Raw genomic sequence first — 17,500 nt, 5'->3', positions numbered from 1 at the left:
GCATGGTACAGGAGAACGCGGGGCTGCGGGCATGGTACAGGAGAACGCAGTGCTGCGGGCATGGTACAGGAGAATGCGGGTCTGAGTGTATACTACAGGAGAGCAGCATCTTCTGTAGTATGCCTGCAGCCCAGCATTATGGCAGGTAGTGTGGCTGTGTGTGTGGAGCAGTCTCACTTACCTGTTCCTAAAGGGCGCCTTAGGATTTAAAAATGGCTGGGGAGTCAGAGCTGGAGTGCAGGAGGCTGGAGGGGCGGAATCCCGTGTGTGCTGGGGAGGTGGAGCTGGAGTGCAGAAGGCTGGAGGGGCGGAATCCCGTGTGTGCTGGGGAGGCGAGAGGTGGAGTTCCGTTTAGAGCCGAGTGCCTGGGGAAACTGGAAATCTTGGGGAAACCAACGTCGGCAAAAGGTCCGCGGCCGGCCTGACATGCACACTGTGCCGCCGCTCGGTAAAGTTCGTACATGTTCGACTATTCCCGGAAATAGCCGAACGTTTACGGGGCTTTTCCGGGCGGCGGCGCATGCGCAGTGTGCATGTCAGGCCGGCCGTGGACTTTTTATTTTTTTTTTTTTTTTTTAGCAATAGCCGAAGAGAAGAGGCGGCCAGGGCCCCCCTCTCTAAGTGCCGCCTGGGTCCCATGGTAGGGCCGGCCCTGGCTAAAAAGCTGGTCTGCGGACCAGGCTCTTTATGAACTTCTGTTTACAGGGAACAGGTTGTTGGATCCTCCCTGGATGAGTTGATCAAAGGCCTTATGGGCGGGAAGGGTACTCTTCTCCCTCAATCCTCTAAGGGCAAGGCACCATGTGCTAGACGGGGGCCTTTTACTGCTCATAGGCGGCTTTTTCGTACATCCGGGTCACAAGAAAAAAGGAAAGCCATTCAGGTCTTCTGGGAGTTCCAAGAAGACGTGGTCAGGTAAACTGAAGACAGGCCAATCTGGATCTGCAGACAAATACTGCATTAAGGGGCGCACTCACTAGATTCTGGGATGTGGGAACGTCTTTGCTTCTTTCCGGAACCATGGACCTACTTGTTTTTGGACAAATGGGTTCACAAACTGATCCGATCAGGGTACAAGATCAAATTCAGGTCTCAACCGTCGGACAGGTTCTTCCGTCCAGTCTGCACCTATCTCCAAACCGTTTAAAGGATCTCCGAGAGGCGGTACAAGATCTGCTGTCGCAAAGGGCGATTGTGCCGGTTCCCTCTCAGGAATGTTTTCAAGGGTTTTTATTCAAACCGGTTTACTTTGCCCAGGGAGGAAGACAAAGTGCGTCCAATCCTGGACCTCAAGGCTTTCAACCCCTTTGTGCGGATACAGAGGTTTTGAATGGAGTCTATTCACACGGTAGTAGTGTCCCTACACCAGGGAAACTTTTTGGCCTCCATAGATATCAAGGACGCGTTATCTATACATCCCTATCTATGCTGGACACCAGCGTTTTCTCCGCTGTAGGAGAGGAGCATTATCAAAATTTGCGGTGCTACCCCCTAATCTCGCCTCCCCCCAGGGTCTTTACCTAGTTTCTGGCTGCGGTGTTGGCATTACTGCGCCAACGGGGGATTTCAGTACTGGAGTACCTGAACAATCTCCTATTGAGGGCGGACTCTCACTCAGCCCTGTTGGTATCACTGTCCGAACACTTCAAGAGTTTCGTTGGAACATCAGTTTAAAAAAATAATCTGCCCTGATACCGTCAATGAGATTGGATGATCTGAGGGTCTTTCTTCCCCCGGACAAATTGCAGGGGACGATCCGGTTGTTGCTAGCAAACAATCTGTCCTCTCTGTGGACTTGCATGTGGGCCTTGGGTTTGATGGCATCAACCTTCGAGGAGGTTCTGTTTGCTCAGTTCCACATGAGATCCTTACAAAAGGAGATTCTCGTAAATTGGATAAGGATCCAAAATCCTTGGATGCTTTGATTCGGTTGAGTTGCAAAACAAATTCTGCTCTTCTGTGGTGGCTTCACTCGTCAGCACTTCGCCAAGGCAAGTCCTTTTTGCCATTGTATTGAATGGTGGTAACCATGAACGTCAGCCTGTCAGGCTGGGGAGGAGTGCTGGGGAAACTGTGCGCCCAGGGACCTGGGCGGTGGAAGAGTCCAAGCTGCCGATAAAAATCTTGGAGCTCAGAGCGATAAAGCTTTGCCTGAGTTATTGGATGGTTCGTCTGCAAGGTTGCCTGGTCCGGATTCAAATCGGACAATGCCACGGCCGTGGCGTACAGCAATAATCAAGTGGGCATGCAGAGTGTCTTGGCGGGCTGAGAGGTGGCCAAGATTCTGGATTATATGGAGAAGTCAGTCCCAGCTCTTTCTGCTGTGCACATCCCAGGGATTGAGAACTGGCAGGTTGATTACCCGAGTCGTCAGGTGTTGGATCAGGGGGGGAGTGGTCCCTGCACCCCGGAGGTGTTTCACCTCCTGTGTGTCCGGTGGGAGACACCTGATGTCGACCTGTTTTTTTCTCGACTCAAGATGGTTCAGAGGTTTGTGGCCAGGTCAAGGGATCCTCTGGTCGATGCCACAGACGCACTGGTGGCTCCTTAGGGTCAGTATCGGATGATCTATGCGTTCCCTCCACTGAAACTCCTGCCAAAGCTGCTGCGCAGAATACAGGTGGAAGGGATTTCAGTCAGTCATTCTAGTGGCCCCAGACTGGCCTCGCCAGTCATGGTACGCAGACCTGGTAAGGTTGGTCGCCAATGCTCCTTGGAGATTTCCACTCAGGGAAGATCTGCTGTCTCAAGGGTCGATCTTCCATCCTGCTTTACAGTTGCTAGCTTTAACGGCGTGGCTGTTGAAAGCCAGGTATTGAAGGACAGAGGTCTTTCTCACTCTGATTTCTACAATATTGAAGGCCAGGAAGTCTACTTCCAGGAAGATCTATCACCATACATTTCATGGTGTGAATCGTTGAAAGTGCACCCTTGCTAGTTTTCGGTAGCTAGGGTTTTAACTTTTCTTAAAAAAAAAAAAAAAAAAAAAAAAAAAAAAAAAAAGGGGGTTGAACAGCGTTGGGCTTTGGGCACTATCAAAGGCCAAATGTCGGCTTTTGGCTGTATTTTCCAACATCCTTTAGCTACGCAGGACTCGATTCACACTTTTATTCAGTAAGGGCATCATATGGCGCCTCCAAGGCGATCCCCGTTACCTCCTTGGGATCTAAATTTGCTGTTACTGGTTCTTTAAAAAAAAAACTCCTTTTGAGAACATTAGGGAGATTCCCCTGCTTACATTATCTCAGAAGGTTGCCTTTTTGGTGGTCATCACTTCTGCCCACAGGGTGTCTGAATTGGCGGCGTTGTCTTACCATTCACCTTATCTGGTGATCCACAGAGATAAAGTGGTACTTTGACCTAATCAGTTGTTTCTTCCTAAGGTGGTTTCTGATTTCCATTTGAATGAAGACATTGTGCTGCCTTCACTCTGTCCTAAGCCCAGGCATCCCAAGGAAATTGCTTTGCATTCTTTGGATGTGGTTCGGGCAATTAGAGTTTACCTGGCGGCTACTGAATCTTTCAGTAAATCAGACTCTTTTTTGCCCTTACCGAAGGACCTTAAAAAGGATTGGCTGCATCTGCTGCGACCATATCCAGATGGATCAGACAGACAGTGGATCATGCTTATTTACTTAAGGGTCAGGTTCATCCTTTCCCAGTGAAGGCGCATTCGACTAGAGTGCTGAGTGCCTCTTGGACTTTTCTACATCAGGCGTCCGTGATGCAAGTTTGCAACTTTGTCATCAGTGCACACGTTCACAAAATTCTACAAGGTAGATGTGTTGATATCTTCGGATACCTCTTTTGGCTGCAGCGTTTTGCAGGCTGCTGTTTAAAAAGAGAACTTTTCTCTCTTTGAGGGTGTATGTTTTTTCTAGGTGAGCTCCAGTTGTTCCTGGTTAAGCTCCTTGTTACCCGATTGGCTAGGTTTAGCCTTGGGAAATTACGTTCTTCTATGCGTTGTTTTTTTCCCAGCCCTCATGCAAATACTGCTTTGGGATGTCCCAATGGTTAAGAAGATATGAAGCTGCGTCTCTCAATGAACGATAGAGAAAACTGGATTTTTTACTTACCATAAAATCCTTTTCTCTGCAGTTCATTGACAGACGCAGCACCCGCCCCTCTAATTATAAGTGGAATGGGGTTGCTGTCTTCTAAAAACTGCTTGCAACGAAACTGAGGGCTGTAGCAGAGTGTATGGGGGGGGGGGGGGTTATGCCTGTAGGGACAGCCCTTTAGGTGTTGTGAAAGCTTTTTCCTGCCTAGTGTCCTACACCTGAAGGGAGGAGCATAACCCAATGGTCAAGAAGAGATAAAGCTGTGTCTGTCAATGACCTTCAGAGAAAAGGATTTTACGGCAAGTCAAAAATCCAGTTTTTTTTTTTTTTCCTTACACACGGTTTCACAGCAGTATGGAACATAAGATTTATATTTGAACCTAAACCATATTCTAGCTGATAACTTTGTTTGGGTTACATTTTGCATGCCTGTTTGGAGAATAGGGAGCGGAGAAATACACTCACTTGTTAAAAGACCAGCCCACCACAGCCAGTCCTTCAGGTACCCATGTCCACCAGCACCTGAAAAAAAAAAAAAAAAAAATAATAATAATATTAATAATAATAATAATAATAATAAATAAAATAGACAAAAAAAAAAAAAAAAAAAAAAAAGGTAAAAATGTGACAAACCTTCATGACTGCTTGTACATATATATTGGGATTAAGCCTTAAACTGCAAAGAAAACCAAAACTTTTCTGGAGTAGACTTAAAGGGGAGGCTTAAAATTGCTGCCGGGGTATTTTTGCGGCCTGTGTCACACTATAGAGATTTCTCTTTGCCCTTTTCCAAAGACAACAGAAAATTTCTGAATTCGATTCCCAGCTTAGAGAGCTGTCTTGAGAAAAGGTGTCGCCATTGGAGGATTTCACCTCTTGCTCTAACTTCTCAAAGAATTTCACCTTACTTTAACCAGAGCTAATGGTCTCCAAGACAAATAGAGAGGGCAAGTCCCCGCTGTGGCAATAGAGACAGCAATAAAAACTTGAAAAAGGGCCTAACCCTTTTCCTTCTCTATGCAAAACCACAAATTCATTTTTTTTGTTGTCTGTGTTCCATTAAAGTGAAACTTTCCTCCAAGGAAAATATTCTTAGCCTGCTTTCACTGGAATAAGTATCCCCACGGAATATTTTCCTTCTACTCCTTGTTTAATGACAACTCAAAATTTTCACTTTCAGTTACAGTAGCATAGCAATGTCTCTGTACCAGAAAGTGTGTTTAAATCCCCTTACGGGCAATACAACCCTGAAAAGGGTTCTATCCCTTGTACACTAATATACAGGTTATATAGCAGGGGTCTCAAAGCTATGGCCCTCCAGTTTTTCCAGGAACTACAATTCCCATCATGCTTAGTAATTTCTGAATGTCAGAGTTTTACAATGCCTCATGTGACGTGTAGTTCCGCAACAGCTGGAGGGCCGTAGTTTGGAGATCCCGGTTATACAGTATAAAGTAAAACAACAAAGTTTCTAGCTCAACTCACCAACCAGCCCAAATTGTCCTGCCTAATAGATCACATTAAAAGCAGGAGTTTAGTTCGCACACATTTACAAATACATAAAGTAAGCTGCGACAAGGCACCCCAGTATTATCTGCAGTACTATCAATTTTGAGAGCCTCCATAGTAGGAACACACACATAATAATGAAAAGATTGAGGGCAGGTATACCTGGAGGGAATCCACCCCTCCTTAACCACTTGCCGACCGCCCCACGCAGATTTACTGTGGCAGGGCGGCTCGGCTTCACATAATCACGTAGATCTATGCGATTATGTGCACGCAGTTCCTGATTAAATACAGCGGGAGCCAGACCGCGGGAGGAGCGGGCTTGATCACCGCCAGCCTCCCGCGATCTTCAGGGAAACTGACAGGAGAGCCGCCTGCCTATAAACAAAGCAGACAGCTCTCCTGTCAGACAGGCACAATGAAATTGGGTGTCTCAGCTAAGCTGAAACCTCGATCTGTGTGCCTTTCACAGAGCCCCCCCACAGGTAGGCACACACTTAATCCCCTTGATCACCCCCAGTATTATCCCCTTTCCTGAGAGTGTAATTTATACAGTAACAGTGCATATTATTTAGCACTGATTACGGTATTAATGTCACTTAGTGTCAGATTTGTCCGCCACAATCCCGCAAAAGAAAAAAAAAAAACACTTTTGCGCAAACCAAATAAACTACACTTTGTAATTTTTTAAAGAAAAAGGAGCGACAATTTTGGAAAAAAAAAAAAAAAAATATGCTATAAAAAAAAAAAAAAAAAAAAAAAACAAAAACATTCCCAATAAAAAAGAAAAAAAAAAAAAAAAAAATCAAATTTTTTTGTTTATAGCATAAAATCTAAAAACCGCAGAGATCAAATACCACCAAAAGAAACTTCTATTTGTGGTAAAAAAAAAAAGGACATCAATTGTATTTGGGTACAGCGTCGCATGACTGTGCAAGCCGAATTGCAAGAAATGGCCTGGTCATTAAGGGGGTAAAACCTTCGGAGCTGAAGTGGTTAAAAGGCACAGGGGTGCACTGGACACCTAGCACAAAAGCAGCACAATGGGTCTAGAGCGTCTCCTCAGCAAATAACCAACAGTACAAATGGCAACTGCTCCAAATTTGATGAAAGGGAAAAAAAAAAAAAAGGGAACCCACAGGCACCTCTGCCCATTAACATTGCGTTTTCCTACCTGCCCGAGTCCTGCCCTGCTCAGATAGGTGTAAGAGCCCCTTTTTCTTCAGAATGACACTGCTGCCAATCAGGAAGCTGGAAAACACAGCGAGTGCCAGGCCAATGAGAAATTCATAATTGGTCTTGCTTGAGGTAATGCTTGCATCAAAGGTCAGGTTTTGGCAAGTAGCGTTAGACAGGTCAGCTTCTTTCAGAATCTGGCAGACCACTCGACGTGAGGAGCAGGCGAATGTCACCAATGTCCCTGCAAAGAAAAGACAAAAAAAAAAAAAATGAACATTCAACACTGCATTGATTGCATACCTCTACACAGATTTTACTAGTAATTCATACATTAGCATTAAGCATTTGAGGCACTCACAACTGATAAAACCCATCAAATAACAGTGTCAGAGAAACTTCCAACCCAATGATCCTACAATATAATCTTATACCATATGCCAGGCACTCGATGTAAGCTGGCACTTGCAGAGACTCAGAACGTAAACAAGAGATGGATTTTGTGTTCCTGCATCGCATACTAGCACATTATGTGAAACTTACCTGAAAACAAAAGCAATCTAATCACTGGAGGCAGCGTCCATCTTCTCCTGGTCTTCCTTCCGGGCCTGCGGACTCCGGCTGTGTGACAGGCCGGAGCCACTATAACGTCACTCCAGCACATGTGCGGAAGAGCCGCCATTCACAGCACAGGAATTGGATGGAACGGCACGGGTGGCCGTTCCTTCAGAGCGCATGCGCCTAGGACATCATCGGCTGCATGCAGTGTAAATATCTCCTAAACGGTACACATTTAGGAGATATTTAAAGTACCTATAGGTAAGCCTCATTATAGGTTTACCCACAGGTACAAACAATAGCTTAGAGTTTACTTCCTCTTTAATCCCTTTGAATGCCCTTCCCAGCCAGTATCATTAGTACAGTGACAGTGCATATTTTTTGCACTGATCACAGTATTAGGGTCACTGGTTCACACAAAGTGTCAGTGTCCATCGCAATCTCACAGTCCCACTATAAGTCGCTGATAGCCCCCATTACCATTATAAAAGATAAAATTAAAAATTCCATAAATATACAGTGCATTGAGAAAGTATTTGGCCCCCTTGAACTTTGCGACCTTTTGCCACATTTCAGGCTTCAAACAAAGATATAAAACTGTAATTTGTTTGTGAAGAATCAACAACAAGTGGGACACAGTCATGAAGTGGAATGAAATTAATTGAATATTTCAAACTTTGTTAACAAATAAAAAAACTGAAAAATTGGGCGTGCAAAATTATTCAGCCCCTTTACTTTCAGTGCAGCAAACTCTCTCCAGAAGTTCAGTGAGGATCTCTGAATGATCCAATGTTGACCTAAATGACTAATGATGATAAATAGAATCCACCTGTGTGTAATCAAGTCTCCGTATAAATGCACCTGCACTGTGATAGTCTCAGATGTCCGTGTAAAGCGCAGAGAGCATCATGAAGAACAAGGAACACACCAGGCAGGTCCGAGATACAACAGCGGGTGATTTGGATCCTGGGGCATTCCTTTATACACTGGGCAAGATTGAGAGCTGAAGGCAGATCTTACAAGGAAAACCTGGGTCTGGATCTCAGCAAATTTAAAGTATTGTGGTTTAGCAAAAGAGGGATGAAATGGTCCGAGTTTCGGTTCGCAATCTTTAGGTTGTTGCAGTTTAATTGCCCCCCGGATGTGCTCATTGTCCATCTCGGTGGCAATGATATAGGTAAGGATAGGACGCTAGACTTGATCTTTAGGATAAGGGATGATTTTCAATTAATAAAAATTGCACTTCCCCGGGATATTAGTGTTTTTTTCTGAAATTGTCCCAAGACTAGCGTGGCATAAGTTTAAACACCTTAAACCGCTGGAGAAAATACGAAAGCGCATTAATAGAGCTGTTGAGAAATTTTTACCCCAGATGGGTTTCTTTTCTTTCAGGCACTTAGAATTAGAGGGTTGGGTAGATAGTTTATACAGGTCGGATGACACCCACCTTTCAGAAATAGGTTTGGACATTTTTAATTCCAATTTAGGCACATGTATTGAAAAGGCCGCGGTGTGGGGGTTGACAGGAGGGTCTTAATTCCCTCCTGTCTTTTGGATAAAGTTTTGATGATGTGTCATTTAATGGCACCCGGATCTTGGTGATCGGGTGGCTTACAGTGTTTCATATTTGTTATATTTTAAATATTTATTTATGTTTTATTACAAATAATAAATGGCCGCGGCCTAAAAAATGTTTTATTCCAACAAAAGAAAGGTGTGGTGTCAATTATTTGTTTTAGTATAAGTATAAGTTAAGGGTGATCCTGGATACTACCCCATGTAAGGAAAATGGGCATAATTTATGCCCTTATTTTCCCCATGGGGTAGTTAACCACTTGCCGACCGCCGCACGACTATCTACGGCGGCGGTCAGCCCCTCACAGGCAAAGTGACGTAGGTCTACGTCGCTCGCCTGTGAGGGTTTAGGGAGCGAGCGCGCGCCGCCGGAGGCGCGCTCCAGCTCCCGCGTGGTCACGGACCCCCCCCCGCGCGTGTGACCGGCGGACCCGATCGCCGCCGGCCACTCTGCGATCGGCGGGGGAGAGGGAGAAAGTCAGGCAGCTTGTGTAAACAAGCTGCCTGTCATTCTCCTCTCTGTATGAGAGATGATCACATGGATCTACTATGTAGATCCATTGATCACTCTGCATACAGTTGAAGCCACAGCCAATCACAGTTAGAATCACGCCCCTAGGGACACACACAACCCCTCCCTCTCAAATAAAGTTAACCCCTTCACTACCAGTGTATTTTTACAGTAACAGTGCATATATATAGCACTGATTACTGTAGAAATGTCACTGGTAACCCCAAAAGTGTCAAAAATGTCAGTCAAGGGTCCGATCTGTCCGCCGCAATGTCGCAGTACCGCAAAAAAAAAAATCGCAGATCGCCGCCATTACGCGTTAAAAAAAAAAAAAACAACAACAAAAATGACAAAAATCTTTCCCTTTGTTAGTAAACGCAATAACTTTTGCGCAAACCAATCAAAATACGCTTTTTGCGATTTTTTTTACCAAACATAGGTAGCATAAAACAAATTGGCCGAAAATATTAAAAAATTTTGATTTTTACATTTTTTTTGGGGGGAATTTCATATAAAAAAAAAGGGAAAAATATTGCTATTTTTGCAAAATTTACGCTCTTTTTTTGTTTATAGCGCGTGATCAAAAAAATCGCACAGGTGATCAAATACCGCCAAAAGAAAGCTCTGTTTGTGGGAAAAAAAGGACGCCAAATTCGTTTAGGTACAGCGTCGCACGACCGCGCAATTGTCCATTAAAGTCACGCAGTGCCGAATCGCAAAATACCCTCTGGTCGTTTAGCAGTCAAATCCTCCGGGGCTTAAGTGGTTAACAGGGCAGTTTCTTTATTGAGTTAGTTTTAGGCCTATGGATTAATTTAAGTAGGTGCTAGGTATAGGCTGAGGTAGGCCTGGGTCATAGAGGGCTTTTGAACTTTTGACCTGGCCCTCCTGAGTCTATTTTCCCGCTCATTGTAGGTCTGTAGCTAGGGAGATTTTGAACTGAGGGGTTTTTCCCGCCCAATACCTAGCCCTGTATCTGGGGAGATTTTGTGGGTTAGTCAGCTTCCCGCTCAATTTTGAGGTCTTAGAGCCATAAACCGGCCGGTTCTGGTTCAGAATTGGGCTATTTAAGGGGGCTCATTGCCGCCTTTTTCATTCAGTCATCGCTAAGAAGACCAAGAAGATTGAACCTCAACTTCAACCCCCCCCCCCCCCCCCCCTTGGATGTCGCGGCTAAATTTATTATTTGAGGGTCACCTTTGATTTTGCAAAGGGGGACAATATGTTTATATGATATGGATAAAGTTTTGATGTGTCATTTAATGGCACCCAGATCTTGGTGATCGGGTGGCTTACAGTGTTTCATATTTATTATATTTTAAATATTTATGTTTTATTACAAATAATAAATGGCCGCGGCCTAAACATTTTTTTATTCCAACAAAAGAAAGGTGTGGTGTCAATTATTTGTTTTAGTATAAGTAGAAGTTAAGGGTGATCCTGGATACTACCCCATAGGTGCAGGAACTCCCCCTTTTCAAGTCACCCCTCGTCTCCGCCCCTACCTTCCTCCGAGCACCGTTTTATTACCCACCTCCCAAGACCACTCCTTTTAGATAATACAGTAACATCTGTGGTACTAACTAATTTGTATTGAGCTTGGTAATGATAACAAGAAAAGCAGTAGAATAGATCCCCTGCAGCCAGCAACAATGGACCACTCACAACAAAACACCCCCCTCCCTAGCAGCAACAACAGATCTCCTCGCAGCCAGCATCAGCAGACCCTCTGGAAGAATAAATTCTCCCCCCCAGCAACAATGGACCACCTACAAGAAAATACCACCCCCTTCCTCAGCAACAATAGACCCACGGAAGCAACAACAGATCTTCCAGCAGCCAGCAACAATAGACCTCTTCCTCAACAGCAGATCCCTCCCAGAAACAACTGACCCCCCAGCAACATAAGACCCACCCTTAGCAAAAACAGATCTCCCCAGCAACAGACCCCCCTGCAATAATAAATTCCCTCCAGTGACAATAGATCCCCAGCAACCAGCATTAACAGACCCTGCAGCACACCTTGCCATTACATACATTCAGTCCTGGAGGTGCCGGAACTGCGTTCCCCCGCTGGAAAAAAAAAAAAAAAAAAAAAAAAAAAAAAAAAAAAAAGAGCATATATATATATATATATATATATATATATATATATTATATATATATATATATATATATATATATACACACACACATACATACACACATATATATATATATATATATATATATATATATATATATATATATATATATATATATATATATATATATATATATATATATATATATATATATATATTACACATACACACACACACACACACACACACACACAGATTTTATTTATTTTCCTCCTTTTATTTGTGTGCACAAGAGCGCGGGGTTCTCCAGCTACACATGCAATAAAAAAAAAAATAAAAAAAAGTCCAAGTCAATACTTTAAGAATAAGAATTATTCTAGTTTAAATATAGCCACACTCAGGTTACATCTAACAGCAGGATGTTTTAGAATGACTTAAGATTCCAAATACTTCCACCTACCAAACAGTAAAACTGCCCAATCCGGTCAAAAGTGTCAACAAATCTATGGATGCCACATATTGATCATAGAATGCAACAGGACCCCTAACCTGCCAGTGATTTAAACTGGGACTATACAAGGTGTTATTGTAGACATGTAGCTTGTTTTCAGGTCTTGCAAAATGATCATCTGTGTAACAAAGTTGTCAGTGCAACCTGATCTCATTGTGTCAAAGCCATAGAATTTGCAGTTAGCATGGTTGGTCAGGACAAAATAATCTGACATTCCACATTACACTGTTCTAGGCATGTCCCTCTAGAGATAAACAGAAGGACAAGAAATTCCAGTCCGTCCAATAGCTAGCATTTAATTTACAATAGCTAGCAATGGCAGTTTCACTGGGCAATCACTCACAGGTATTCATGTAAGGTTGCATAGCTTTAAAGAAAGCCTTTGTTGACAAAAGGGCTGCCATATGTGAAGTCACATTCTGTAAAATGGGACTTTATTTGGATCTCCCATCCTTCCCAAAACTCAAGGCATTATTGTATGGCTATGCAAGCTTCAGAATTTGTGATCACACTTGGGGTAAGCATGTCTCCCCACCCTCATCCCTATCCTCTGGTTGCCAAGCGTGGCTCTGGGATCTAAAGTTGCCATTTGTGTAAGACCACCTTAAATAACTGAGTACATACAGGTGCTTCCAATGCCCCTCCCCCCCTTTGTATTATGCCTCGTGTTAATTCAGGGTTTAACTGTGCATTTGGTGTATTGCATTAAGGCGTAGCTAGATGCAATACTCCCCCCCCCCCCTTATTTTAGATAAAAGTAAAAAAGGGAAGTTTTAACCAGTCAGAATTTTTTTTCCCCAACTGTGTCCCATTGGGGAGATTTTCCTTTACTTCCTGTCCCATAGCTAAAACAGGAAGTGAGAGGAAATCGCTCCAACAAGAGAGTCACCAGAACAAATGTCCCCTTTGGAAGATTTCCCCTATATTCCTGTTCTGACATCAATACAAAATTTTGGATTTTCTTTTACTTTTGATTAGAACGGTAAACAGGACAAATAAAGAGGATGGAATCTCCCTCATGGGGGCACAGGCAGCAATAAAACCTGACAGGTGTTCCATTCACTCTACCAAGACCAAAAAAAAAGGGAGGGAGGAGGTTTGCCTTTCAATAGGCCACTTTCACATGGGCTGTCCGATCAGGTCCACCCGTCAGTTTTTGAACCTATAAATTGCTGCGCATAAAGTAGTGCATCCAATTTTAAAAAACAGATTATAAATGCTTAAAAGTATTCATTTAATGTAATAGTGAAAAGCGTGCATGATCTCTCATCATTAAAACAAAATTGAATAATACAACTGATGAGTGTGATAAACATTAAACAATGAACAGTAAATGACAGATTATACTACATATAATAAATATATATAATGAACATACAAGGTTCAATCAGAATTAAGTGGTGATCCTGTGCGCTACTATGATATGAGGGTATATTTGTACTGCAGTTTGCACTAATCATTCCCCAATCAGTCAGTGTGGATAGCTAAAACATAAATATAAAGTGCTGCGCAGAAAGTAGGGCATCTAATTTTAAAAACGGAATAATCAATTATTAATGCTTAAAAGTATTCTGTGTAAAAGTGAAAAACGTGCATGATCTCTCCATCCATAAAAAAAAATAAAAATTGAATAATACAACTGATGAGTGCGATAAACAATGAACAGTAAATAATATAAGAAATTTGTGAAAGAATGGTAAAAAATGATGAGTATTCCCAATCACCAGTGCTAGTAATCAGTCCGTACCTAAAATAGTGTAAAGGTTTGTCAGACGTGCCACCTCCACTCGTGACCCCCCTAATGGGTGGGTTCTCGCCTCCATGAGTGTGACCTCGCAATTACGTTTGGTCTAATACAGCTTGTTAGCCCCCACAAGTCTTTAGCTACAAATTAGTAGGTTGATCCATCAACCTACTAATTTGCGTCTTTTCACCTGGATAGACTGGTACGCTCTAGCACAAGTCACATGTGAGTGCTACATTTTAATTATTTAATAAAGTTCATTTTTATCATATGATACTTGAATTATGGAGTTGGGTTTTCCCCCTTTGTGAGAGAACTGCCGATTCTGCAAATCGTAGATTGGGAGCCTGTAGTGCGGGAAGCGGAGACCATCTACCATAGCCCTGTGGGGGCTAACAAACTTTATTAGACCAAGCGTAATTGCGAGGTCACACTCATTGGGAGGTGAGAACCCAACCATTAGGGGGGGGGGGGGGTCACAAGAGTGGAGGTGGCACGTCTGACAAACCTTTACACTGTTTTAAGTACGGACTGTAAGCACTGGTGATTGGTGAAAAATGAGTATTCCCAATCACCAGTGCTTACAGTCCGTACTTAAAACAGTGTAAAGGTTTGTCAGACGTGCCACCTCCACTCTTGTGACCCCCCCCCCTAATGGTTGGGTTCTCACCTCCCAATGAGTGTGACCTCGCAATTACGCTTGGTCTAATAAAGTTTGTTAGCCCCCACAGGGCTATGGTAGATGGTCTCCGCTTCCCGCGCTACAGGCTCCCAATCTACGATTTGCAGAATCGGCAGTTCTCTCACAAAAGGGGAAAACCCAACTCCATAATTCAAGTATCATATGATAAAAATGAACTTTATTAAATAAATAAAATGTAGCACTCACATGTGACTTGTGCTAGAGCGTACTAGTCTATCCAGGTGAAAAGACGCAAATTAGTAGGTTGATGGATCAACCTACTAATTTGTAGCTAAAGACTTGTGGGGGCTAACAAGCTGTATTAGACCAAACGTAATTGCGAGGTCACACTCATGGAGGCGAGAACCCACCCATTAGGGGGGGTCACGAGTGGAGGTGGCACGTCTGACCTTTACACTGTTTTAGGTACGGACTGATTACTAGCACTGGTGATTGGGAATACTCATCATTTTTCACCATTCTTTCACAAATTTCTTATATTATTTACTGTTCATTGTTTATCGCACTCATCAGTTGTATTATTCAATTTTTTTTTTTTTTTTTTAATGGATGGAGAGATCATGCACGTTTTTCACTTTTACACAGAATACTTTTAAGCATTAATAATTGATTGTTCTGTTTTTAAAATTAGATGCCCTACTTTCTGCGCAGCACTTTAGATTTATGTTTTAGCTATCCACACTGACTGATTGGGGAATGATTAGTGCAAACTGCAGTATAAATATACCCTCATATCATAGTAGCTCACAGGATCACCACTTAATTCTGATTGAACCTTGTATGGTCCTCCATGGAGCGGTGGATGTCAGCAGACACCTGCCACCATCCGATCCGGTTTGCCAAAAACAGACAGATAGTGGTCCTATTTTCAATCCATCCGGTGGATCGCATGGAATTGGACAGGTGGTTAGTTTCCATCTGATTGGCCCTATAGAGGAGTGGACAGAACCGGTCACCCGCCTGCTCAGCAGGGATCAGTGGAGAGATCATCCGCTGAGCAGGCGGATTCCGCATAACAGAGGCCTTATACTTTAAAAAAAAATTTTTTTTTTAGACGAAAAAGTATCCAGGCAAGACCAGCGAAAAATTGTACAACAAGAAGAAACAATATGGGAAAATGTCAAAGATCTATTGCAGATATAACAACGTGTAAGGGTACAAAATTTAAATCACATTTAGGTAATCAGTAGAGGGGTACAATTCAATAGTGCCCAGCCGTATTGAGCATGGCACACTAGAGTCACTCCATTTCTCTATTTATTTTAATACACTAAATAGCACACACAGACCCCTTTTATTTAACACAGCACAGGTGTGTTTGGTGTGCTGCAGCACTGTAATGGGCCATACACACTATACAATCGTCTTTAGATTTTTCCTTTAGATTTACCAAAACCAGATAATATGAGGTCAAATCTAAACACTTTCAATTTCTATGCAATCAGGCAGGCCCTTGCACTACATAGTTGAAAGTTAAGCCTTGTACACACGCGTCGAAAATTGGCAGGGAATCTTCGTCCAACCTGCCGATTTTCGGCTTGTTAGTATGATGCTTCCGACAACCGACTCCGGCTTTTTGGCCGAAAAAAAATCTGGTGTGCAGGCTATAACATTTTTGTCTGCCGTCAAAACACGGCCAATTTTCGTGCAGTCAGTACAGATTTCGACAGGGAAAAATCTGATGAGCAAGACTGGGCATGCTCAGAGAAGAAAGAACACAAAGAAAGCAAACCAACACATGACATCACTTCTGAAGTAGAGTTTTGTTGGGCGAGAAAATTCGTGTGCAGTCTAGGCACATTCCAACCAACAAAAAACCACTCTGGACAAAAGTCGGCCGATAATCGTTGCGTGTGTACGGGGCTTAAATCTAAAGGAAATCTAACAACAAAAGTTGTATAGTGTGTATCCAGCTTTAAGCTGGATGCACACTATACAATTTTCCAAAGCCTTATAATATGAGGTCAAACCTAAACACTTTGAATTGTTATGCAATCAGGCAGGCCCTTGCACTACATAGTTGGAAGGTAAATCTAAAAAGGAAATTAAACAACAAAAGATGTATAGTGTGTATCCAGAAGGCTCTATTCACACCTATGCAGTTTGCTTTTGAGAGTTTCTGCAGTACTTTTTGCGGTTTTTACTGCTTTTTTTTTTGGGGTGGGGAGGCAAATTTGTTGCTGGGCAGATTAAACTCAAATCACGATAAATACACACTACATGCTTTTCTCAGCGTCCCCATTGAAGTTTATTGAACCAAAAAAAGCACCAGTGTATCATTAAAAAAGTCCCTGACCCTTTCCAGAAACGCAGAGGCACAAAAAAGCATTGATGTGAACACGTTCCATAGGAACCCATGTTAAAAATAATATTCTGCGTTTCTGCAAAAACAGCATTGGTGTGAATAGAGCCTAATAGTGCTTTGATTAGCACTGCGACACATTGCACCGCAGTATGCACATTTCCAAGTGCCTCATACACACTGGCCTTTTAGCCCCGTGCATGAAATTCTGTCATTTTCCTGCAGGCGGAAGGCGCAGGAACACCACCTGTAAAACTCTGACAGAACTGCTGGGTGGTGCACGGAATAGTACTAATATTTAGGGCAGCATGCGCTCAGGGACAAATGCCCAAAACGCATTCTGGGTGCCTACGGACGTAAATGTTAGTACCACTTGGTGCACTGACCAGCCAAAGCAAGTGTCAGCCTCTAATCGGTGCATAGACTGCTGGCAGTGGATGATGTGCCTGCGCTTTCTGCCGCCCCCCCAAATAAAAATAAAAAAAATGGAGAATCCCATGCACAGGGGCTTAAATGTCCAGTGGAGTCTAACACACCAAAAAAAAAAAAAAAGTCATAAGGGCCACTTCACACTTGTGTGTTACAACGCATGTTAAGTGCATTACCAATCGTTTTGAGCTCCCGTTCACATTAGGCCAATTTGACGTGTAAAATCGCATGCCAAAATTGCAGCCTATCGCCATCAAAGGCACTGTCTGAATTGGTGCGGCACTGATTCCGAAAAGTAGTTCCTGCACAACTTTTGGCAACTTCAGGGGCGATTTCA

General features: G+C 43.1%; 1 protein-coding gene across 1 annotated transcript in view; it reads right to left on the bottom strand.

Moving 5' to 3' along the window:
• The window catches only part of NIPAL4 (NIPA like domain containing 4), a gene marked incomplete at both ends in the record, with an annotated part of 28,218 nt that overhangs the window by 3,719 nt on the left and 6,999 nt on the right, over nt 1-17,500 (bottom strand). The window contains 2 exons of the mRNA XM_082256346.1: nt 4,527-4,583; nt 6,745-6,990. Coding sequence (XP_082112472.1) covers nt 4,527-4,583; nt 6,745-6,990 — 303 coding nt within the window. The remainder of the gene's footprint in view (nt 1-4,526; nt 4,584-6,744; nt 6,991-17,500) is intronic.

This window comes from Pelophylax lessonae (assembly GCF_965119305.1).
Source record: "Pelophylax lessonae genome assembly, chromosome: 4".
Lineage (NCBI taxonomy): Eukaryota > Metazoa > Chordata > Amphibia > Anura > Ranidae > Pelophylax > Pelophylax lessonae.
This window is presented reverse-complemented; position numbering and strand designations above follow the sequence as displayed.